The 25,221-nt window shown below is 41.1% G+C and overlaps 1 protein-coding gene across 6 annotated transcripts in view; it reads left to right on the forward strand.

Moving 5' to 3' along the window:
- PTPN13 (protein tyrosine phosphatase non-receptor type 13) overlaps positions 1-25,221 on the forward strand; it is a 129,593-nt gene that overhangs the window by 43,575 nt on the left and 60,797 nt on the right. For all 6 annotated transcript variants that reach the window (XM_087737143.1, XM_087737147.1, XM_087737148.1 and 3 more), the window contains 4 exons: positions 344-409; positions 2,898-3,083; positions 5,876-5,969; positions 21,658-22,221. In XM_087737143.1, coding sequence (XP_087593269.1) covers positions 344-409; positions 2,898-3,083; positions 5,876-5,969; positions 21,658-22,221 — 910 coding nt within the window. The remainder of the gene's footprint in view (positions 1-343; positions 410-2,897; positions 3,084-5,875; positions 5,970-21,657; positions 22,222-25,221) is intronic.

Raw genomic sequence — 25,221 nt, forward strand, 5'->3', positions numbered from 1 at the left:
CACACTAAAGTTTTAAGGATCCTTGGACACAGCCATGCAGTCTGTACCCCACACCAGGCTGATCGCATGGATTACAGGTGCTTCTGGCTTCCATGTGAGATGAAAGCTTAAAATTGAACAGAGAAGACAGAGACACTGGTTAGATGCAGTACATCTCGTAGCAGTGGGATTTGCTTCTCTGACCCTCATGGCAAAGGAGAAGAACAATTTGAAAGACAACGGAGCTTAGATACCAGGAATATATATAGGCAAAATGGTGTTGTTAGTTGCTCTACTTTAAAGTTCTGCTTTATGTTTCCAGTCCTGTTCAATGAGCTGACAAATGTCTTGTGTCTTATGACAGGTCCATATTTATTCTCTTGGTATGGCACTCTTCTGGGGAGCCGACCATGAAGTTCCTCAAAGTCAGGTAAGTTTAGATTTGGTTTTGTGTAATATTGCAACTTCAGACTTGATAGTTTGACTGAATCTGCATTTGAGTTAATGTTGCAGGGTTGTCATAATGAGACACTGAAGGGTAAGATTTCTTTCCTGTACTTGCAGCTTTTTCCTGTGGAGTGTGTGAGGGTGGTGGTGGTGTCTTGCAGAAAGAAGGTGCTGATACTACATTTCTGTTAGTTTCCATGAAGATATATCTGGGCTAGTCTATCCTGTAGTATCACAGGCTGAAAGGCAACAGTTTAACCTGCTGACAAAGGAGAAAATTGTTTGTTTTGGTTTAGGCTTATATAAAAACAACTATTTAAATAACATTGTTACTTTGCTCATAATAAAGCAATTTGTTCTCTATGCTGCCGTAACTTCTGTGAGTCTGGACTTGGCGCATACAGATACTTATGTTACACAATGGCCAAGAAAGGGTATGAATTGTTTGGAACAGGGAGTAGACTCTTGCTATCGACTTGTCAGTCAATGCAGACACAGTTGCAGACTGCTTAGAGCCGAGTGTTATTGCTCAATGGCATTATTTCACACACCCAGCAGAACTCCTAGACTGTCTTTCCAAAACTGACTGAAGATGATGTGATTAATCATCTTCCTGGGTGCTCCTGCCCCACCCCCAATTAAACTTTTAGAAGTCAATATCTAAAAGAGTGAAAATAAGATGAAATGCATCCAAAAAGCACTTAATGATGGACTTGCAGTTGCAGGATTTGGCAGAGCATTGCGCAGCTCAAGGAGATAAGCTATTTCTGTTTCATATTTGGGTTCAGTCCTACTAGTTGGTGTTATGTGTAAGGGTAAGGAAGGAAATTTTGAAAGGCTTTTTGGCAATTTACGTGTTCAGTTCCTGATTTTTTTCTTTAACAGAGTGGTAGCTAGGTTCTCAGTTGTACTGATTTGGAAGTAGCTGCCTGAATGCAAAAGTCAGAAAACTTGAAGCTATGACTGTTTGAGAGATACTTATTTGTAATGTCTACTGTGCCTGTCCCAAAAGCCCCAGTATTTTCTTAGACAACTGTCCCCTCTCTTTGCTTTCCTGTCTTGTATGAGATGAAAGGAACAGTGTCCAGCAGTAATGGGAGAGTGAGTTAAGGTAGGTAGAGGCAGGTGTTGAGCGGAAAGTAGGCATGAATTTTAGTCCCCTTTTCCTTGTTTCTTCCTTTGGCATTAGATGGTAGTAACGGTTTCATGGTAATGCAGTGGGAAGGAGTGCTCTACCTTTAGATAAAAAAAATATTGTTAAATATAAATATATAAATATTGTTATATTTTTCCAAAGACACTGTGGTGAGGTATGCCTGGAAGGAAAGGGGGAGCAGAAGTCTAGAATTTATCTTTGGGGTGTTCTCATACCGTGTGTCTGCCCTGTGGAGTTACTGGAGGCAAAGGGACAGTCTGTGTATGGCATTACTTTTAATTTACATGTGCAGATTTTCCCATTTTTAATTTTTTTTTTTTCCCCCCATATTTGCCTGCCTGTGTTGGTTAATGAGCTGCTTCTCTGCTGGGAGTGTAGCTCAGTACAAGAGTGATTTTTTTACGATTGATTAGAAGTGCTAAACAGATGGGAAAAGCCTATGTTAATTAAATCAGGGTGGTCCAGAATACTTTTTTTTAATGGTACAGTTTAAGAGTACTAATACAGGGAAGACTGGAAGACTGTAATGGTTCGAAGTGCTCTGTGATGCAAAAAGCACAACAATGCTTGTACTTTGTGGGTAACCACCCGCTTTGGGAGAGCTGCATATCAGAAAACTCAAGTCCCCAGTGCCGGCGCGGCATCTGACAACAAGTGTTGCTGCTGACTATTGCATACCCTGAGGAGTGATATTCCACGTACTGTGTGCTGGGTTAACTGAATGGGTAGAGAACTAAATCTAAATTGTTCTTAACCATACGGGTGTTGTCCTGCAACTATGAAGCTCTGCTTCCTTAACCAGTGGCTTTGCTGTTTTATTCCTTACTTTTTTGTTGGTATTGTTTGATGATATCACTGGACTTTGGAAGTGCCAACACAGCTGCTGCAAAATATTGGTGAGGTGAGGAACTGTAGAAAATGAGCGTAGCAGACAGAGGGTTACAAAATTACTGTAATGAGGATTGAATTTTATGCTTATGACTGGCAGAATGTTCAAAAACAACAAAGAAAGTTTGCTCTGAACCTTTTCACTAGTCATTAAGCCCTTGAGAAAGGAAAGTGTTGGTGTCCTGACCTTACAGATCAGGCAGCTTGTTTGGACCAGATTGTTGTAGAGTAGGAATCGAATCTAGATGCTGAATGCCTGTCCCCTGATCTACAACCGCTATTTTTTCACCATTGGCACTCAAATAATGTAGGCAATAAGTCTTGTGAATAGTTATTTTGCTGTGTTAAATGTCTTTTGTTTCTGTGTGTACCACAAGACACTATTAAAACTGATTCTCCTGTCCCTCCTGTTTTTGTTTGTCACTAGCCTATCAAGCTTGGAGATCATCTCAACAGCATACTCCTCGGCATGTGTGAAGATGTCATTTATGCCCGTGTATCTGTACGGACTGTTCTGGATGCTTGCAGTGCCCACATAAGGAACAGTAACTGTGCCCCTTCTTTTTCGTACGTGAAGCAGTTGGTCAGACTGGTTCTGGGCAGCCTGTCTGGGGTAAGTCTGTGTCAGCATTTGAGGAATAATAGAGATGAGCAGGAAGAGAGCAAAGGTGCTAATTCAGAGTCACTCTGCAGTCATTCTTCCTCTTGTTTTACTATGTTGCAATTCTGATAAGGGTGAGTGTTGAAAGGTGAGAATTGCTTCTCTCCTCTTGTAACAGTTTGCGCTCCGCAATTCCTCCTGGAATATGCATTCAGGACTGCTCTTTCTGAGGAAGATAATTTTGTGAATTGTTTGTCTTCATTGGAAGAAAAATAGGGAAAAATGGGAGAACAAAAATGATGAACAACTCTGGGCAAGCCAAACAACAAACTTGTTGGTACTTGAAATGCTTCAAAAATGATTGCTGTGAATTTTCTTTTTTAAAGTTATGCTTGACTTTTGGAGAGTTGCTTATTAACAGGAAGAGGGACTTTATAGGCGGTGTGCCAGTTCTCTTGCACTTCCACTCGGCGGAGGACGTTATTGTCTAATGATGACAAATGTGTTAAACTGTTTTCAGAAGTGAAAGAAACTACATGAACTCATCTTGCAAAGTTACTATTCCTGACAGGCAACCTCTCCCTTCACCTAAACCATTGCAACATAACTTCAGAACAGTTAAATAATTTCAAGGCTCTGAGTAGAAAGGAAGGCCATAAATTGTCAATATTGTTTGATTGTTCTCTGGCCAGTACTTGCTTTCCTTTTGTTCTGTTTATAATTATAACAAATGATGAGCGGTTTAGCGTTGCTGGAATGATATCCCATGATGGTCCTAAATTTTCTCCAGTTTTATATCACTGAAACTCCTTTCTTTTAATCTCCTAGGGGTTATGCCAGTGTAAAAATTGGTGTCTGAAGAGACAGCACTGTCATTGCAAGAAAAATGTTTGACTTGATAATGCTTCCTTTTTTAAAAAAAAAAAATTGTTATGATCTAATTGTTAGATAGTTTCTTCATAAATCTGGTTTGGAAATCCTTGCATGGGGTGAGAGGTCCCTGCATTTGTCTACTATTTGGCAGCAGCTGATTATGACAGGCTCCAGAAATAGTGCTGGGCCTGAGCTCCACAAAGCATTGTCTAGTCTGTGAGGTTATGTCTGTCAGTCTGGTGCTCCTCGCTGTAGTGTCTGAAGTCTTGTGTAGTTGCCAAGTGGAGCTAGCCTGTGATTCAATGAAATAAAGGCCTATAAGGCCTTAATCAGTGAAGCTATTAAAATAAAGATCCAAACCTTAAATCGGGCCACAAGCTATAGAAACAGCCACTGTGGAGAGTGAGTCATTAGTCTCCAAGTTCTTAATGAACTTTTCTACTCCCTTTCCACTTTGCAAATTTTCTGCTTTTGCTCATCTTGTTCTTGTCAGCAGGCTTTCAGAGGGAGTCTGGGGTTAGTGTGACACTAGACACTAGTGTGAATCACACTAGTGTGAATCTAGACCGGCCTGCCAAAGACCGCAGTAGTGGTCCCAAATGCACGTACTGAAATCCAGTGGGGAGCTGAATCCAGCAAGTGTGTTCCTGTCTCCTATACCATGTTGATAATGAAGGAGTGGGACTACTGGCGGTTATCCAGCGCTGAAGTTTTACTAACTTTCTAGATTTCCTCTGCTGGTGGTAACCTTTCTAACCTAATTCATAACGTGTCACTGCATTGGCTTTGCAAGAAGACAAGAACAAAATAGCCAAATAGAGCTGACTGTTGACAGAACAACGATGACATCGCTGTGCTGCTGTGTTTTCATGTACCTTAGCTAGCCATCTCTGCTGTTTTTAATGTTTAGTGCTCTGTATGTGTGCTGGAGTTTTTAGGTTAATAAGAAAAGCATATAAAATTGGTTTTTCGGAACCATAGTACAACTTGCTATTCCAAGATCAGCGTGCCTCTAATCTTGATTGGCCTTATCAAAGGCTAGAGAGATCTTAACTCTGTAACTGGTCGTTTGGTGGTCTATGGAGCACAGCTGAGAGGTCCTGTTTGAGTGTTTTCACTTTCCATGTTAATAAGCTTTGTAAAGGGCAATACAGCACAAGACTGATTCAACCTGTTTAATGTTGAGTTGCATTGTAACTGTGATGGATAGAAGGCTGCTTGATTTCTCCTTCCCACCTTCCAGCTAAGCCATTGTCCAAGTTATGCCGATTCCCACCTTATCAAAAGATCTCACTAAAGATTCTGTGTTGTGGCAAATAAGCTCTTCTTTGAACAATTGTATGTGTGAAATAATGTTTTTAGGGAAGTAGTGATTTAAAAAAAAAAAAGTTAGAAGTTAATGGGAGTGGTTAAGCCTGACACACGAAAGGAATGTGCCTGAGGGGCTAAAGAAGAGACTTCTCACAAATGCATGAGATTTTACATGTGTAATAAGTTGTGTGAGGTATCAACCTAAAACTATCAGGTACAAGATAGTTCTTCCTGTTACACAGAAAACTCATCAGACCAGTCACAAGTTCCAGTCATGTTGCAACCATGGAACATGGTTTTCAAGTATTGCTGTCTCTTCAGTTTGCTGTAGGGGTGGAATGTATTTAAGTTACACACTTGTGAACTTAATTTACACTTAGTGGAAAAAGTAGACCAAATGTGTAGTAAAAATAATACACAGATTATTCAACTATGGATAATTCTAGGGGATGTTCTCACTGATGAACCTGTTTTTTATGAAAAAAGTTTGAACTTCTGCTCTGAACGTGAACTTAACTGTTTGGCACTGACTTATGTTGTGCATTTACGTAACAGACACTTGTTTGATACTAATGTGAGCTCTTTCAATATTTGACTTCATGTTACTGCCTGGTTTGCAGGTGGATCAACTTTCTTGCAATGGAGATAGAAAACTGCAGCCAGACAGGAGCCAGGCTATTCGGGAGAGGCTGAGGGGAAAAGGACTTCCCACAGGTAAGTGCTTCATTGCAGTAAGGGTTACGGCAATAAATACAGCCCTGTGGAAGACCAAGTTTGGGTAGATTTTGCAGCCAAAGAAATTGAATAGTGGAGGACTTGCTGACATTCACAGAACTCTGATGGTTCAGTGTCTAGCTAAGTGTTGGTTATGGTGACATGAGAATAATTGTTTCAAGAAAATACATGTCTTTTTCCAGTTAAGTCCTGATGGTAGGAACAGGTGTTAAAGGTTCTCGGCCAAAAGTTTTGTTTCTGGGGAAAGGGAATTTTCAGCTGAAGGTAGGTCAGCTAGAGGAACAGGAAGCAGCTTTTCTTAGTTCCCTCTTTCCTGTGGACTCTGCTTTCTCTTCATAGCTCTAGTTGCACATAGACTCCTTCCCTGCTCCTCAGGCAGCCCTGGACTCTTTTTCTCTGCACACAAAGCTTTTTTTCTGCCTCCTCTTTTTTTCTGAAGAGAGGTATTATATGTTCCATCACAGTTCTACTGTGCTTTGACAGTGTGAGGTGGATGTGGAGGCCAGGTAGGGTTGTACTGTTACTTCAGGGAAGTAAGGAAAGAAACTGGGGGAGCAGGGAGGAGAGAGACAGACTGTTGCTGTTACCACTGTGGAGGAAAAGGAATAAAGTGATGTAGGTTGACAGCTGATGCTGGCCATGACTTCATTAGATGTCTTTGTTTAAGGTCAGTGGCAGCATTCCAAAAGACTGGTCTCGTCTGTAATTCTGGAAGAATTGTGGGGCTGGGTAGGAGCATTTTATAAAGCATCAGCTTGGACCACTCTGAGTCGTTGCGATGCAGGCAGTGAGATGTGATAATCAGGTGAGACCATTCTTGCCCTAAAACGTTCATCTGTAAATGGAGTATCTCGGTGCCAGAATGCGACATCACCCACAAATACTCAACACCGTAAGTGTTAGCAACACAGGGTTTTCATCCACCTCACGTTATCTCTCTTCCTATTTACCACCAGTAAACTTGGAACAAAGTTATATTGCTGATGTGCTTGAGTTTCTCCTCTGTTTTTTAGTTTTGTGTCAAGCAACAGTGCAGTGAATTGCAGGAACCGAGTTCTTCCAAATCCATGGAGTTGTCAGCGGCAATAGAAACTGCGAAAGTTAGATACGAGTCTGGCAAGGCATTGGTGGTCTTCCTTTGTTGATTCTTTTGAGATGAGCCCTAGATTAGACTACTTTTTGATATAAAAACCTTATGTCAGTGGTTGCCAGTCCTTCCAGTCCCTGTGTTTAGGCACAGTTTCTGGTACAAGCTGTCTCTTCATTTTCTGGCACAAATACACTGTTCTGACTGCTTTCTCAGGGGCTTTGTTTTCTTATTGGCTTTTTTTACTACTACTTTTCCAGAATATTTCTGTAGCAATAGGAAGATCTGTAGGAATACAGGGTTTGGGATTGGATCAATCTGGTTGACTGAATTTGTAAACCATGTAATACCTTTCTTTTTTGAACTTCTTAAGCTCGCTCTTAAAATGAATTCTTCCCCTGGTTCCCACCAATTTTATAAGGGTTGTACCAGAAACTTCTTGTTCTGATTGTTAAATTGTTAATTCATTTTTTTAACCCTATTCTTCCCAATTCCCAGTGTTGTCATAGTCACATTTTCTTTACATACCTTTGTTCTTTTGTTTCTTTTGCCAGTACTAACCCATTCCATATGACTCGCCATTTTTTTTAGGGGGGTAGGAGGGGTGTGGTGTTTTGTTTTGTTGGGGGGTTTTTTGGTGTTTTGGGGTTTGGTTTTTTTGTTTTTTTGTTTCTTTTTTTTTTTTTTAGAACTTTGAGCACATTACCATTCGGCTACTACCGCAAGCTTTGTCATTTCCGTACTCTCTTTCCATCATCGATTCTGCTTTTTATCCTGTGATCATCATAAACTGTGTGTTTTGATAATAGTCAGAATATTTGTTAAGTTTTGGAGACCTAGCAAGGTTGTCTTTAAACTCTGTTCTCACTGCATTAGCAACACTGGTTATTCTTTTCTTTGTTGTTTTTAGTTTTGTTTTCACTAATACAACTGAACAGTCTTTTGCTGGTTTGCTTTTCATTTTCTTAGAAAATCCTTAACTTCTTTTTTTTAAATGTTAGTTTCATTTGAGGGGGGGGGGTTTGTTCATTTGTTTTCCTACCCACCACTTTAAGCTTTTTAGCAGATTTTTTTTTCCCCCCGTCTCAGAAGTAATGTTTGTCCCCAAAGTCTTAAGTATATCTTAACAAAAAAGCTTTTGTTTTAGGTTCTACTAAATTTTGGAGATTGATGTAGTAGCTCCAGCCAGTATCTCCATGGCACTCTGGCTCAGTACTAGGGTGAATAACAGCCCTGTAACGTCTGAAACTTTCTGTGAGGACTATGTCTTCAACTTAAAAGGATATAGACTGGATGATCTAATCGCTGTTTTTCTATTGTATCCTCTGACTTGAAAAAAATGTCATGGCTAGAATATACTTTCCTCTTATCCTTGCTTTTTTTGAATCACTTAGTATATATGGCTTTGCTTCTGAGGTGGTTGAGAGGTGTTGCTTTTTATTTTAATTACCAAAAAGTTCGGTTAGGATGCAGTGTCTGAATCTCTGAAGGGCTGTGGAACTGAATGTTTGTCTCACTGCTGTGTGCTCACTTGCCTTCCGGCTCTGCCTAGGATTTCCAGGGTGCCAAGCAGAACAGGTTCCCTGCAGTGTGTGTGCTTGTGAAATCAGTGGGCTGGGGAAGAACGACCAGAGTTAAAAGGGACCTCTGAGGCTGAGGAGTCCACTTGGCTCAGCTGGTGTCGACCACTAAATTCAACACAAGGTTTTAAGTGACCTCAGTCAAAATAACTTTTTGAAAGGTTTCCTCTTTTTAGGGAACATCACATTGTCTGAAGAGATCTAATTAAACATAATCTTTATTCAAATAATATGCGTGAAATGAGTGAACTTGATAACCCCCAGACTATAAAGTTGGCTGAATAGTCCTTATCCTCTAACCCCTGTTTCTCTTAAGTTGATTGAAAGTGCATGCATGTGTAGAGTGTTACAGATAACATGTGGCACAACAGGGAATGAATGTTTGTGCATCACTGTTCCAGTGCAAACATTATTTTGTCTGCATTACTCCAAGCCTGGTCCTGAAGGAACGAGTTATTAATGAGATGCTCTTGAATATTTGATTTTTCCTCTTTTTGTCAAGATGAACTGTCAACCAGCAAAAATGTTTTTCAGTTACCATGTGGGTTTTATGATATTTTGGTGTTATGTGTGTCTCTTCCCCGTGTCCCCGGAAGCAGAAAAATCTTTTTAATGTTTTCTGTTATTTGACTCTTTATTTTCGGAAAAGAAGATAAATTGAAGTCAATCATTCCTTTATTTTTTATGTTCTGCCTGTCCTGCTTCCACTCAACCTGTTTCAGTTTCTCTGTATTGCATTAATTACCTGAGGAGCTCTTGTTACTTTTCTCCTTTTCCCTAGAGGGTTTACAACCCTCTTAGCTTCCCCAAAACCCTTCCCAATTCTAGTTCTGTTATCAGTCCCATTTCCTGGTAGGTCTTAATAGCACCATCTTACTTCTCTGTATTTCGATCTTAGATACAGTCCTTGATCTCCAGTTCACTGAGACCTCAGGGAACATAGAGTATCGGTAAAATACAAAACAGAACAAAACAAAACCCCACACATAACCAAACCGGCTGCAGTTGTTTTCGGTTCCATTTGGCATGTATACCGAGTTATGTACTTGAAAGTTTGTGAGCACCCAGTGAAATAGGTGTCTGGTGTTAATGAGAGACAGCTCACATTTGATTCAGAGCAATTTAATGCTTGGTTGTTTCTTTTTCTGTAATGGTATGCTGGTTTGCTGGTGCAAATTCTCTCAATGCAGCACAGATCAGCTGCCCTGGGGGCACAGCTTTTAGATTTCTGGAAAAGTGAGCTGTGGAATGTAGTACTAATTATAGCAATGATAATCTTATAGATTGAGGAGCCACGAGTAGAAGGCCAGATGAGGGTTTAAGAAAAATAGGAATGGTAAAAGAAAAAAAAGAAGCAAAAAACCAACTCAGAAAAGCAGAGTCCTTTTTTCCTCTGACACTGCACTATGCTGCTGCTGTGTGTAGTTGAAATACACGCCTCCTATTCCAATTGCAAAATGGCAAACACTGAGAAAGGTAGGAAGCTACCAGGCAGGATTATAATTCTGAGTGAACTGTTTCTAATAAGTTAGAAGTTATGTCAGTCATCTTTTATCTTTTAAACGTTTGGGTTTAACTTCCTCTGAGAAAACATTCTGGGCCTAATTTAGCACTGGGACAATTGGTGGGGGCGGGGGGGCTCTAATTTTACGAGTCATTTTACCAGCATATTTAAGGAAGTAAATATGGTGACCAGAATTCTTTCCTGGAGAGGACAGAAGACTTGTCTGATACTCATTGAGGTGAAGTTCTTTTGAGTCACTGTGAAAAGCTTGAAGAGAATTTTCAATGAATAGAATAGCTGTCATATGGAGAAAAAAGCAGCATAGAACGAAGGCATTTATTATGAACTTAAGAGTACCAGAATGTTACTATGAGTATCTAACTTAAGATAGTTGATAAATCATGCTAAGTTCATGAATATATAGATGGTTCAGCAAGAGAGATGTGCTCCTAGTTGGAGAGTATCCAAGTAATACCTTAGATATTTGCAGTCTTTGAAAAATGCTAAGATTTTTTGCTTTAAGTCTTTGAAAGTCATTATTGTTAAGATCCATTTTCCATACCGTGGTCATCCAAAATTATAATTGCTGGGGCTTTATTGTTGGCTTGGGACAAATGTTCGGAAATATTTTTCTACTTCATGTGTTTAAATCGGATATTTTGCTAATTATTTATGTACCAAGGTCAGATATTTTCAGCTATGCATTTCCATCATTGTCTTGAAGATAATTATTAAATTAATAAATAACTTCATGTTAATATTCTCCCCAATTAAATTTATTTTTTCTCTTTCATGACTCACTTTCTATGGCTGTCTTGGTGAATGAACTTTATGGCAGGGCTGACTGCAGAAGTAATTTATTCTAAATTAATATTACAGAATGTTTGCTTTTAGTCAAGTCATAGTCGGAACACAGTATTTAGGAACTGACTTAGCCAGCAGAAATAGAAGTGGTAAAACCTGATGTGAGTCATCTGAACCAATGAGTGTTATTTAGGTTTCATACTCAAAACACTTTAGACCTTAAGAGTCTTTACTTCAAGAATTATTTGTGGAAGTCGCTTGGTAAAATTCTTTTGGTGTGACAAGAGAGTGAATAACTGTCAAACTCTTCCAAACATAAAGTAAGAATTAGTTCACCATGTTACTCTTCACCACAAAGTATGGCACTCATCCTTCAAAAGGATGTGTAGTCTATTTAAAGCCCAGTTGAAATCTCCATAACTTGTACATGCCTGGCAGCCTGCTTCCCAGCCCTCTAGTACTTGAAATCCTGCCCCTTGTGTGTTTATTTACATAAGTTCCAACTTATGTTGATGATCTGTGAACACCAAGGATAGACCTTTGCAGAGATACCTCGTCTTTTAAAGCTAAGAGGTGTCTTGGCTTTGCTTTTCTACCACAACGGTCTCCAATTTGAACTTGACTTGTGCAGTGTGGTAGACTGTCACAAATTAACCTTGTATGTTACAATACTACAGTTATATCCCGCAAAGTTCTGACCTTCATCTCTGCCAAAAGAATATATGCCACGTGAATAAAGGCTTGAGATGAATTTAAAAGATTATTGAGGTTCACCTTAACTGTACGTAGCAGGAAATAATTGGAAATACTGAACAACATTTTAGATGTTGATAAACTCCCTGTTTAATTAGACCACATGCTCTGTCAAATGCAGCAAAAATGGTAGATGTACACTGAATAAAAGATTCTAAGGCTAAGTGAAGTTGCTTTTAATTTTAACAAGGAATTCTAGCATTTAGTTACCATTCTCCAGAATATCAATTACTAATGTAGCTGCCCACCCAGCCAAAGCTCTCAGACAACAGAAACTGTACCCTTTTGCTTTTGATCCAGGGAAATTGATTGTGGATTATGTTTTATTTCCTGATCTGGGTGAAAATGCAGCTTTTAGTCTATAAAGAAATGGTTTATAGCGATGACCTTCATGTGTGAACTGAAACAGCTTACTCATTTTTGTGCTAAATCCGAGCACACAGATTTAACATCAGAAAATACAGCACAAACTTAATTCCATTGACTTGAAAAATCTCTCATCTGGAAATATAATATCTCTCCCCCCCCCCCCCTCCCCATTTCCTCAATACTAGAAAAAAAGAACTGAGTAGGTGGACAATAACTTCCAGAGTTCAGCAAAACCAAATGGAAGCCAGATGAAGGTTTCTTGTTTTTAAATAAATGAAGAAGATTCTCTTGCACTCCAGAAACCATGCCTGTTTTCTTCCAATAAGTGTTTCTGTTTGCATCTAGGAGTACTGGTGGTTGGTGTTGGTAGAGATCTTTTAAATTTAAGTATAGTTGCTACTGCTTTACTGAGCTTCCAGCCTGGCAGTGTTGGAAGTGCTGTCACAGTGGTGCTGAGGACAAACTCAGAACTCTGAAGACAAAACACGAACGGACACAAAGATCAGTGAGGAAACTAAGCCAGAGATGTCAAAGGTTGTCTCTGTGTAGAAAAGCAGCTGTATCGCTGAGCTTCTCCTGGGGTACGCAGAAGTCCAGGAAGGGAATAGCTGGGTGGCCCTTTTGCCTACTGGGTTGAGAAATGTATCAAAAATAATTGGCCCTACCAAAAAAAAATTGGTCCATAAACCTGAGTGGGAAAGAGAATGGTGCAGTTGTCTTTTCTGCAGAGGTGCTGAGGAAGGTAAGAGGTAACATGTTGCATTTATGAAGTGCTACGTGTCAAGGTTCACTACCACTGTTCTGAACAAGATGTCTGATTTCTGGAGCTATTTGGTTTCTTGATAGAGGAGCCATGTCAATCAAAAGCAGAATGCAAGTTGTTCCACAGAATTCATAGCTTGGCCATTACTTACAGTGCTTTCAATAGTCCTTGTGTCCAGCTCATTTCTTCCTTCACAAAGAATGCATTGTTTTAGGAGTACTTCTGTCTGCAACTTGGATTTTCTCAACAATTTAAAGAAAGGAGGAGGTGCCATTCCTAGCAGTCAACCCACAGGCCACATCTGGCTCTGTTGTCTTCTGTTTGGCTTTTAGCCTGCCCCAAAGGGATTGCAAACCCAACTCCTCTGTCAGCTACCCACTCATACTTGAGAAACTAACCGCATTGTCTTGGGATAAGGATTTTTCTGTTGTTCTGTTTTCTGCACAACGATGGCGTGGGAGATGTTTTTTAAACTCCTGTATAATGATTTCCTCTTTTCAGACTTTCCAGTCTGGCAACGATGGTGTGTGCTTTCATGCACATGCGGGCAATCTCTCTCTGTTCCCCCCTGCCCCACATGTGTGTGGATGTATATATATCTCCATAAGCTTTGCTAAAATGGAGCTGAAAAAGGTACTCTGTTTTGTGCAAACAAAAGAAGGGGGCAATCTGAAAGACTTTAAAGAAACCTGAGCTGAGTTTATTCAGTAAAAACAGGTACAGTATTTGATGGCACTGACCATGTTTGCACTTACGTAACATTTGATTAATTGCCTGTATGATCAAGCTGGTACAGAAGTAAGTGCAGACAGACTGAATTTAGTTAGGACCAGAAAACAACTCTCTTGCTCAGAGGAAAATCAACCAGATTACTGTCAGTGTGAATAAAAGATGGTTTGTGAACGACACTGGTGTCAAAGAGGGTGTAGTTGCATTCATAGCTGAAGACACCACAGGAAGAAGGAAGCAGATCCATGGTCATTTAGCAAATGTAAAATCGCTCAGTTGAAGGTGTATGGAAAACTAGATTTTCATTTTAGCACCACAAGGGAATTTCATTGTGAACTCTTGGTGACTAATTGCTACTCTTATTGTATATATTCCCTCACTATATATTTTGGAATCATGCAATTACTATAATTGCATTTGAATTATTTACAGTAATTATAAATAATTGTACTAATGTAACATCAAGTAGAGGATAAACACCCAAGGGCAAGATGTGAAATCAAAAACCCAGATGCTATTCAGATGGGCCTGAAGAAGAGGTTGGTTCAGCAGAGAAGTAATTGGGGAAGGGGAAAGCACACCTTTTGAAGTTGCTTACGTGCTGTAGTATCTTAATTGCCAATGGCTTGTCCTGTCACCATCACTGACAAGTATCATAGAATCATAGAATGGTTTGGGTTGGAAGGGATCTTGGAGATCATCTAGTTCCAAGCCCCTGCTGTGGGCAGAGACACCTTCCACTAGACCAGGTTGCTCAAAGTGCCATTCAACCTTGCCTTGAACACTTCCAGGGATGGGGTATCCACAACTCTGGGCAACCTGTTCCAGTGCCTCACCACCGTCATTTTTTCGTATATCTGATCTAAATCTACCCTCTTTCAGTTTAACACCGTTATGCCTTGTCGTATCACTACCTGCCCTTATAAAACATTCAGCTCCAGCTTTCTGGTAGGTGCCCTTCAGGTACTGGAAGTCTGCTATATGTTGCCAGGTCACGTTGAGCTTCTCATCAACCAGCACCCCCAAGTCCTTCTCCTCAGGGCTGTTCTCAGTCCATTCTCTGCCCAGCCTGTACTTGTGCTTGGGATTGTCCTGACCCAGATGCAGGCCCTTACACTTGGCTTTGTTGAACTTTGAGGTTTGCATGGGCCCACCTCTCCAGCCTGTCGAGGTCCCTCTGGATGGCATCCTTTCCCTCCAGTGTGTTGACTGCACCACACAGCTTGGTGTCGTTGGCAAAGTTGCTGAGGGCGCACTCAATCCCGCTGTCCATGTTGCCGACAAAGATGTTAAACAGCACTGGTCCCAATACCGACCCCTGAGGAAGGCCACTTGTCACTGGTCTCCACTTGGACATCAAGCTATTGACTGCAACTCTTTGAATGGGACCATCCAGCCAATTCCTTATCCACTGAGTGGTCCACCCATCAAATCCATGTCTCTCCAATTTAGAGACAAGGATGACATGCGGGACAGCATCAAATGCTTTGCACAAGTCCAGGCAGATGACATCTATTGCTCTTCTGTTATCCACCAACACTGTAACCCCGTTGTAGAAGGACACCAAATTCATCAGGCACAATTTGCCCATAGTGAAGCCATGTTGGCTGTCACCAGTCACCTCCTTATCTTCCACGTGCCTTAACATAGTTTCCAGCAGAATCTGCTCCGTGATCTTGCTGGACACAGAGGTGAGGCTGACTGGCTGGTAGTTCCCCAGGTCTTCCTTTTTTCCCTTTTTTAAAAATGGGGGTTATGTTTCCTCTTTTTGAGTCAGTGGGAAATTTACTGGACTGCCATGACTTCTCAAATATGATGGATAGTGGCTTAGCAACTTCATCCACCAGTTCCCTTAGGACCTGCAGATGCATCTCATCAGGTCCCATGGGCCTGTGCACCTTCAGGTTCCTTAGATGGTCTTGAACCTGATCTTCTCCTACAGTGGGCAGTTCTTCGTTCTCCCAGTCCCTGCCTTTTCCTACTGCGACTTGGGTGGTGTGGCTTGAGCACTTGCTGGTGAAGACTGAGGCCAAAAAGTCATCGAGTACCTCAGCCTTCTCCATACCCTGGGTAACCAGGTCTCCTGTTTCCTTCCAGAGAGGGCCCACACTTTCCCTAGTCTTCCTTTTATCGCTGACATACTTATAGAAGCTTTATATAAGAAGTAGGGAAGCACTTCTTTGTCCTGTTATACTCTTGGGTAACTGAAGCATGGAGTAGCTCTGTGTGGTCTCAGGTGAGATACTTAATGATTTTAGTGGAGCCAAGATACTTTGGATAGGTCTCCAGGGTTTCCATTACAAATGCGAGCCATTTTTTTTAAAGGAAGGTCATAACATGAGTCTCTCCATTCATTATAATTTAAAGACATAAAAGTTCCATTATGTGGTCATGTTCCTTTTGATCATTATTTGGATCTTTATTCTTCATATATGATTTTTTACTGGTAGGTCTTCCCTTTCTTTTCCCCACATGTTTCATCATAAAAGCTGGGGAAAAGAAGTTGGTGGATAAACTACGTATTGGCCTAATGAATTTGGACTTGTGAAATGCTATTCAACTGAAAATACATGTATTAAAGAAGGGCATATAATTGCAATCTGCTCTATTCTGGAGATGTACTGTAAGCTGAAAGCTAGACACATGAGCCTTGTGCTGAAAGAGACTTACTGCAGTCATTTAAGACCCTTGATCTAAGTAATGTTGAGGTAGTGTGTTGAGGAAGTCCGGGGAAAAAAAAATGTTAAAATACCTTAACAGTTGATTTTGTGACTTATAAAGTCTATAATAATACTTTAACAAAGTAAGGAGGGATGAGGGCAGATTAAAGTTATTGAAAATAGAAGAATTGGCCTGGACTGATAGCTGGTTGCCTAATCCAGTTTTTTCACTGGTGTCTGCAATTGAGTTGCTTCTGTACTGAGAAGTCTTGTCCCTGATCATTGACCTCTCCTCTCTGGTGCCAAGAGCAGCCTGCATTCTTGGCTGATATGAAGTATGGATCTGAAAGTTCTGCATTGCTGCTTTGTTCTGGCTTGCCTTCTCAGGGTGCCCAACTTGAGCAGGCTCTGCACCCCTTGTTCACTAGTCTCTTCTATAACTTTCTCTGACAATGATTGTTAAACAGCTCACGTTGACTCTGTGAGCCCGTTTGGGGAGAGCTTGTTGAAATGATGTTATGTAAAGAGGGATGGGGTTTGCAAAGGTGGGAAGAAGTGCCAAGACTAGTAAAAAGCAAAAGTGGAAATGGGGAGGGTAATAAAGGAAAGAGGAAAGATGTCCAAGAGCATTTTACAGTCTCAAGACTGAACGCTAAGGCCAGCTGTAGATTCCTTTTGGTGCTATGTTAAAAACTCGTGTTGGCTGTGTAAGTCAATGTGGGTATGAGTTAGACAGACCTGTAGACTTCTCTACTCAGCAGAGTGGAAGAGCAGTGTGGAAGCGGAATGCCTCCTGCACTGCTTCCTGATGGGACAGCTCATCTCCTGTCTCATCACGCAATTAGCTGAATGAGTGGCAAAGCTGTAGTGATGAGTACTTTCCCAGTCACTGCTGATGGCATAGAGTACGTGGCATTCACTTTTCCTCATGAGGAAGCCCCAGGTGGGTGGATGACTTGGGGAACAGAAAGCATCTCTTGCGTGCTGAGGGAAGGAGCTTGTGTCTTCTGAACCTCTGCATGAACTGGAAGCAGCTTCTGTTACGTCTAGTCTGAATGCTGCAAGTCCATGGAAACTACAGATTTGGTGAGGATGCTGCTGTTTCCCCTCGAGCACTCTTTTTCACTGGCAGCTGGGCTCTTTCACTGCAGTTCTCACCAGCGTACAACAGATAAGTTTATGTCTCTGGGTGTGCTATAGTGAGGATAGCCACTGGTACTTAAAGTACGTTGTGGCTCTTCTCACTGAATGTGATCCTGAAACAAGATAACGCTTCAACGTGCAGAGACCTAAATGATCTTCGGGACCAGGAATGTTCTGAGTCATGACCGATGATATACCAAGTAATCCTGAATTAACGGCCTCGGTAGTATGTTGGAGTTGCAGCTGTCTGCTTCTCTCTTTTTTTTCTGCTTTGTTTGCCATTGTTTTGTTCAGTAAGGTCTTGTGCATGTAAATACGTTCAGTGTTGAAAAGGAGAGTTATTTTTTTACATTTAAAAAAATATGTGAAAACAGTGTGTAGAGGAGATTGTTTCGGTTTTTTCCGCCTAAAATTATCTTTGAACTCTCATTATTGAGGAGGATTCTTGGAGCTCCTTCTGATTTGCTTTTTTGGTGACCGTCTTAAATACTGCAGTATTTTGGCTTTTGTCTGTCTCACAAATGACTGAGTTAAAATCCTGTTTAAGAATGTCTGTCCTTGATGTTCATGTGCGTGAATGTGAAGTATGTGTTTGTGGAATGGATATCATCCCGCTGCTTTAGATAGATAGTGGGAACTTCACAGTGAATGGCTATTTTTAAAAGGCTTTTTTGTTGTCTGTGAATATTATATGTAATTCACCAGCCTTATGAGGGATGTGTAGTCTAAGAATAAGATAATAACATAAGATTATGTTTACTTGAGTTCAGGATTAAAGCCATATTTGTAAAATATGAAGTGATGCATCAGATCCTTTCAGAAGATTAGTTCGTTGTCATTCGCAAAGGTTTGTGTTTTATTCTCTTGGCTGGAACACGTGGGAACTGTGTAATTTCTTAAAAGACTCTTCTTAGACAATCCAAACCCTAACGGTTTACCATCATGTATTTGTGTGTTGGTAAGAAGCAAGAGGCTTCTTGATCACATTTGGTTTTAGTCTTGCCTTTTTTTTAAACACCTGTAGTTAGTTGAATATCGCAGAAATAGAAACTGAAAACTAACAGCCCCTCTTCAAGTAGAATATCAGAGTTGAAAGGTGTAAAGCCATAAGCTTTTAAAGCATTTCTGAGTGCAGTTATGGGTGTCCTTAAAGCGTTCTGTGAAACTCAATTTGAAAGGATAATAGACTCTAGATAAAGATCAGTAGGAGTCTGCTGTGCAAGTGGGGAAGTTGATTTCAATTGACTTTGGAAGAGCAGCAGGCAGCACTACAGAGCCATCTTTGAGAGTAGTAGGTACGGCACAGTAATTTACTTTGAGCTCACGACTGCTTTCTTTTGTGAGGATGTCTTCAAGGCTGCTGCTTCTTAAAAGATTTACGTGGTAATATCACAGTAGAGAGGGAGCTAGCTCTAAGAAAAGCATCATGTGCTGTACTGACTCCACCTCCGTGAGCAGGCATTGCTTAGGCAACCCAGCACAGAATATTTTTAGTTGGGTTTTCTCATCAGGGATATCATGATCCACCCGAGGATACTGAGTGAGCTGGCAGAGGAGCTGGCCAAGCCACTTTCCATCACTTCTCAGCAGTCCTCGTCAACCCAGGAGGTCCTAGATGACTGGAAGTTAGCAAATGTGACACCCATCTACAAGAAGGGTCGGAAGGAGGATCTAGGAAACTACAGGCCTGTCAGCCTGACCTCGGTGCCGGGGAAGGTCATGGAGCAGATCATCTGGAATGCCATTACGCGGCACGTGCAGGACAACCAGGGGATCAGGCCCAGCCAGCATGGGTTTATGAAAGGGAGGTCCTGCTTCACTAACCTGGTCTCCTTCTGTGACAAGGTGACCTGCTTGGTGGATGAGGGAAAGGCTGTGGATATTGTCTAACTGGACTTCAGTAAGGCCTTTGACACTGTCTCCCACAGCATTCTCCTGGAGAAACTGGCTGCTCATGGCTTGGATAAGTGCACTCTGCACTGGGTTAAAAACTGGCTGGATGGCCGAGCCCAGAGAGTTGTGGTAAATGGAGTTAAATCCAGTTGGGGCCGGTCACAAGTGATGTTCCCCAGGGCTCAGTATTGGGGCTGGTCCTGTTCAATATCTTCATTGATGATCTGGATGAGGAGATCGAGGGCACCCTCAGTAAGTTTGCAGACGACACCAAGTTGGGTGGGAGTGTTGATCTACTGGAGGGTAGGAAGGCCCTACAGAGGGACCTGGACAGGCTGGATCGATGGGCCAGGGCCAACTGTATGAGATTCAACAAGGCCAAGTGCCGGGTCCTGCACTTGGGTCCCAACAACCCCATGCAACGCTGCAGGCTTGGGGAGGAGTGGCTGGAGAGCTGCCTGGTAGAAAAGGACCTGGGGGTGTTGGTGGACAGCCGCCTGAACATGAGCCAGCAGTGTGCCCAGGTGGCCAAGAGGGCCAATGGCATCCTGGCCTGTATCAGAAATAGTGTGGCCAGCAGGACTAGGGAAGTGATCGTCCCCCTGTACTCGGCACTGGTGAGGCCGCTCCTCGAGTACTGTGTTCAGTTTTGGGCCCCTCCCTACAAGAAGGACATGGAGGTGCTGGAGCGTGTCCAGAGAAGGGCAACGAAGTTGGTGAAGGGTCTGGAGCACAAGTCTTATGAGGAGCGGCTGAGGGAACTGGGGTTGTTTAGCCTGGAGAAGAGGAGGCTGAGGGGAGACCTTCTTGCTCTCTGCAACTACCTGAAAGGAGGTTGTAGTAAGGTGGGGGTTGGTCTCTTCTCCCAAGTAACAAGCGATAGGACGAGAAGAAATGGCCTCAAGCTGCGTTAGGGGAGGTTTAGGTTGGCTATTAGGAAAAACTTCTTCACCGAAAGGGTTGTCAGGCACTGGACCGGGCTGCCCAATGAAGTGGTTGAGTCTCCATCCCTGGAGGTATTTAAAAAGGTGGATAGACGTGGTGCTTAGGGAGATGGTTTAGTGGTGGACTTGGCAGTGCTAGGTTGACGGTTGGACTCGATGATCTTAAGGGTCTTTTCCAACCTTAACGATTCTATGATTCTATGATGAGGTCGAGATTGCCATATTAATGCAGTGTGTATGCAGCAGATTGGAAAGGTTAGACTTCATAATAATTTTTGGAATGTACTTGGTCAGTTGGAGTTATGAGTAGATTACTGCCTGTGTGATATCTACAATAGACTTTGGATTTTCACAACTTTAATAATGCAGAAGCATTAAAAAATTTCAGTTTGCTAACAGAAAGTAAGTAGCAGTCAGGTAGTCTTCGATACTAGTTTTTCTCTGGTATGTTACTTTTATAATGGTTGGAATTCTTTTACTCTGATCTCAGGAAGTCTTAAGAAAATAAAAGGTAAACTTGTAGGTCATCTGTTAATATTAAGAAATTTGATTGTACTTCCCATGTTTATAATTAGTTTTGTAAAATCAGGCTAATACTTTGAAAAAAAATTCTGCCCGAGACATACATGATCATCAAAACTTCTCTGTGACTGTGATATCATATTCTTCAGAGAGCACATATTAATTGATATTATTCCCCCTCTGTCAGTTTCTTTTATTCTGGGAGTAATTTCACGGTAAGGGAGAGGGAGAAGAGAGAGTGTTCATTAGTATTGGCTGATCTCTATATTAATGAAACATGAATTGTACAGGCTCGTAGAATCACTTTGTTCTTAGAAGCTTTGTTGGTTTTGTTTTAGAGTATTCTTTATCTGGAGAGACTGTCATCACCAAAAATAGTCATTAAAGGAAGAGCCAGGATTTTTAAAATTCCTAACTACACAGTCATTCTTCTCTTACTACTGACACTGCTGCAGGGCATCTGTAAATCTGTAGAACAAACCTGGACTTGTCATTAAAAATTGGAGGCGGTGTCTTTGGGTGTGAGAGGTGAAAGGAATGGGTAATTTCAGATTGATCATTAAACAGTACTTTTGCTGATAGTCCAGACTATTTTAAAAATAAAACTAATGAGAAAACAACTTTCAGCATGTATGTGATAGCTTTTTTTTTTTAAATGTTAATGCTGAATTACAGTAGGCCATAATTTTTTTCTGGAGCACTTCAGAAATAAAAGAAATAAAATGCCTGTCAGATATGAACTAGTTGGAGTTCTTTGTTGACTGAGACAGCCCTTTAAGTAGCTGAATCAATGTTTTGCGTGGCGAAATCAAGGCCAAAATGCATGCTCAGTACACAGTTTAACAGTAAGTAACTTGTGTTGCACTCTTGTGTATTAAGTACAAAATTACATATATGAAATGTCTCCTTATTCCAGGAAAAACATTGGTGGTCGATGCACCTGATGGACACAAAGCTCACTTGTCTCAACAGACCATGCTTAACAAAGGGCTTAGCAAGTCTATGGGATTTCTGTCCATTAGAGGAACACAAGGCGAGGAAGAGTTTTTCCAGGGTATTTCTGCAGATTACAGCTCGGGACAGGAAGATGTTTTCTGTCGTCATAGATGTAAAGCCAGTGAGTTTGAAAAAAAGGGTCACCTTCATACAGATGTAACTCCCAAGCGGAAAGTATGGGCTTCCTCCACAGATTTGCTTTGCACAACTGACAAGGCAGCTGAGAGGGACTATGCTGGGGGCTCTCTTGGGCACAACCATCAGTGTGAAGCATTTACAATACGGACTTCTACTACTACCAGAAACAAGGAAGCAAGATACTCTGATGGGAGCATAGCACTGGATGTCTTCGGACCACAAAAACTGGACCAAACACGCCATGTGCCTGAGACATCGACTTCTGCAGCAATATCAAGTGCCTTTGACAGGATAAGAGAGAGACAGAAGAAGTTGCAGCTTCTGAGGGAAGCTATGAATGTAGAAGGTTAGTGAAGCTTTTTGATTTTGTGAGTATTCCAGTCATTAAACAAAGGTTTCTCTTTCTGATAAATGAGTTCTCTTGTAGCAGCTTTTGGAACTGCAGAGATCTTCGCTTCATCTTCTTTTTTTAGGTAAAGTGAAAACATTAGAACGTCTGTTGCCAATGAAGATAAATGTGCTTGTCCAGATTTCTTACCCAGTGAAAAGAGTTGATCTCTGTAAGTCAGCCAGTGTCAAGTTCATCAGTTAAAATGAGAAGAAAAAGAGTTGGCAACAGCCAATTGTCAAGTAATTTTCCTTGAAGGAAAATCCTCATCTCCAGCTATTAGACATGGATTTATACCCCAGAGGAAAGGGAGAATTTCATCTCCATATCTCTCAGTTTTTGCACGGTGTATCTCTGGATGATGCAGTTAAGCCCTTAAATATGAAATCTTTTTGGACTTATGTTAAGATCTTTACCTCAGTGGGAATACTTGACAACAAGTCCCATCAGTTAATTAAAAGAATGCATGGGGAAAAAAAAAGTCTTTGTTTTGTGGGAACTTATAAAATGGTCTTTATGCAGAACCTATAAGGGGAACTGCATATTTTGTTTGCTTTGAAAATGTGATGTGATTTTCAGGGGTTGTACATTTGGGACAGTTGGATAGAAACTGAGAGCAGAGTCAGATCCTGCTTGTGATGGGCCACAAGACATAACTCAGTCATATAAGGTATACGGTGGAAAAGCCGTATGTACAGAGCTAGCTCAGTCATTTATTCAGGTGCATTCAAAATCCATACAGTTGAAAACTCATGGCTGCCTGTCTGTTGTGTGACAGAAATAACTGTGGAAAAAAACCCAGCTTTTGCCTCCTTTTCCTGCACTGAGGTGTAAACTCCACCTTATTAAGGAGAGATGATAAAGCCTTTTATCAAGGTTGAATTTCTGAAAATGCCTGTTAGTGACCCTTGTGGCCATCTCAGGAGATTCTTATACTGCAGTTAGCATGGGAAGCCAATTCTTTCTCTCCTATGCATGTGAGCCTTGTAATCCAGAAAGGGGTGTTACTGAAAAGGCGCAGGCAGTTTAAAAAGCTACTGTGATTTCTGTACAAGTTGTACAGACAAGAGAGCTGGAGTTTTTTTATGCTATCAAATTAGCATCTTCCAATTAGTGTTACATTATAATGTGAATGAACACAGATGGAAGTAGTACTGTGAAGATACCGTTGTTTATCTTAATAGAAGTTCACCATCTGTCATTATCTACTGAGGTATCTGATGAGATATGGGGAAGGTTGGTTGGTTTTTGGTTTAAGAGTCTGAAATTGAAGGGGGCCATCTCAAGTATATGAGTCAACTCGAATCTTTGGAGATGGGCAGCTGACAAAGTTTAAGGGGAGGCCCCTCCCTGCATTGGGAAAACTCAATAGCCTTGTTGTTCACAGTGCAGTTTTGTGCAGGTTTGTGTTGCACAACAGCAAAACCAAGAGCTTGGCCAAACCCATTGATGAGCAAGAGTTTATCATTCTCATTTAAACAGATTGGGAGATGGCAGAAGACATAACGTGCCTATGCCTTGCAAACCGAGATAGTTCAGATGTGTGAAACTACTAAATTCATAAAGGGAATGGGTGAAAGTGCAGTCAAAGTAAACCAGGAACTGGGGCTTAATAGGCACAGGAGCTAAGTGACAAATCTGTATAGGGAAGATTGAGGCAATAGCTAATGACTCACTGCCCATCCTTCTGAATTCACAGTCATTACTTGCTAGAAAAAAAATGAAGATACTTTCTCAACAGATAGCTGGGTTGCAATGTTCTTCTGAGTTTTCCACTCTCAGCAGAGGAAGGAGGTATGTTTCACTCTTGAAGTTAGGAGTGTGTGTTCTGCTGTTTTATTTTAGGCTCTCTTTTTTTTTTTTTTCTGTCAGTTAACTACTTAAAGAAAAGTTTTGGGCCAGAATCTAGTTGTGAATGTGAATTTTTCATGAGAGCAAGTTTAAAGGAGTGTTTTGGTAAGATGGATGGGGAGTGCTTTTTCGCATAGGAGTTAGTTGCTGTTGTGTTTTACAGAGCTTGAGAAGCCTGACTGAAAGTATTCTATTCCGCCTTAATGAGCAGATTCACAAAAGCCTTAATCTAAACGTATATAACATAAAGTCTACTAGACTATTAAGACTTCTTTCCCTTTTCCTTTTTTGTTCCATATTTTCTACTATTCCTTATCTCACATCTTGTTTCCAACAGATGAGTCCCTTGAGATCTTTCATAAAAAGAGTCTGTTGCTAGTTTCATCTGTCAAAGAAATGAAAAATACAGTTGTAAGTTTTTTGTGTGTTACTATTGTATGTAATTTTCAAGTGGGTAGACAGATACTTCCAAATGGCAGGCATTATCAAGTGTGTGTGGAATTGCTCTTCTGACATAAACCCCACATAGCTGAGAGATACAAGCAACTGCGTGGAAAGCTGTGGTGAAATATGTCACCTATCTTGATAAAGGTAGTGGTGGTAGTTTCTTGGGTAGTGCTTGATGCAAGGGTATCTTATTGCCTACAGCTGGTAGTCACATAGCAGATAGGTGAGCAACAACTAGAAACGGAGTGGAAAGAAGTCCACAGAAAATGACAGCAACTACTACTCTTTCCCTACGTGGGACACAGCCTGACCTCAAAGGAGAGGCATTGAAAGGAAAAACGGAGAAAGAGAATAAGGTATTTTGAAATCTTGTGTAGTCAGGAATAAGGATTCTGTTCAGCTTGGGGACGAGCAATGGGCAAGGAGTCATGGGAACAGGGTTGGTGGTTGGGTTTAGTAGACAGGACACAATCTGCCTTCTCTTTGGTAAGTTTGGGAATATTTTCAGTTTGGTTGAGTCTAGGTCTAGGTTACAGTTAACTCTGTGTAAATTGCAGTAAGCCTCTGCTTTCGGCTGTACGTTGTTTTTCAGTTTCTGAATTGTGAAGTGCCACTGGTCTCTCTGTGGGCTAAACTTGGCCAGATAAAACTTCTCTCCTC

The sequence above is a fragment of the Nipponia nippon genome, unplaced genomic scaffold (assembly GCF_047370975.1).
Source record: "Nipponia nippon isolate SJK-2023a ecotype South Korea unplaced genomic scaffold, ASM4737097v1 scaffold_6, whole genome shotgun sequence".
NCBI classification, from domain to species: Eukaryota; Metazoa; Chordata; class Aves; order Pelecaniformes; family Threskiornithidae; genus Nipponia; species Nipponia nippon.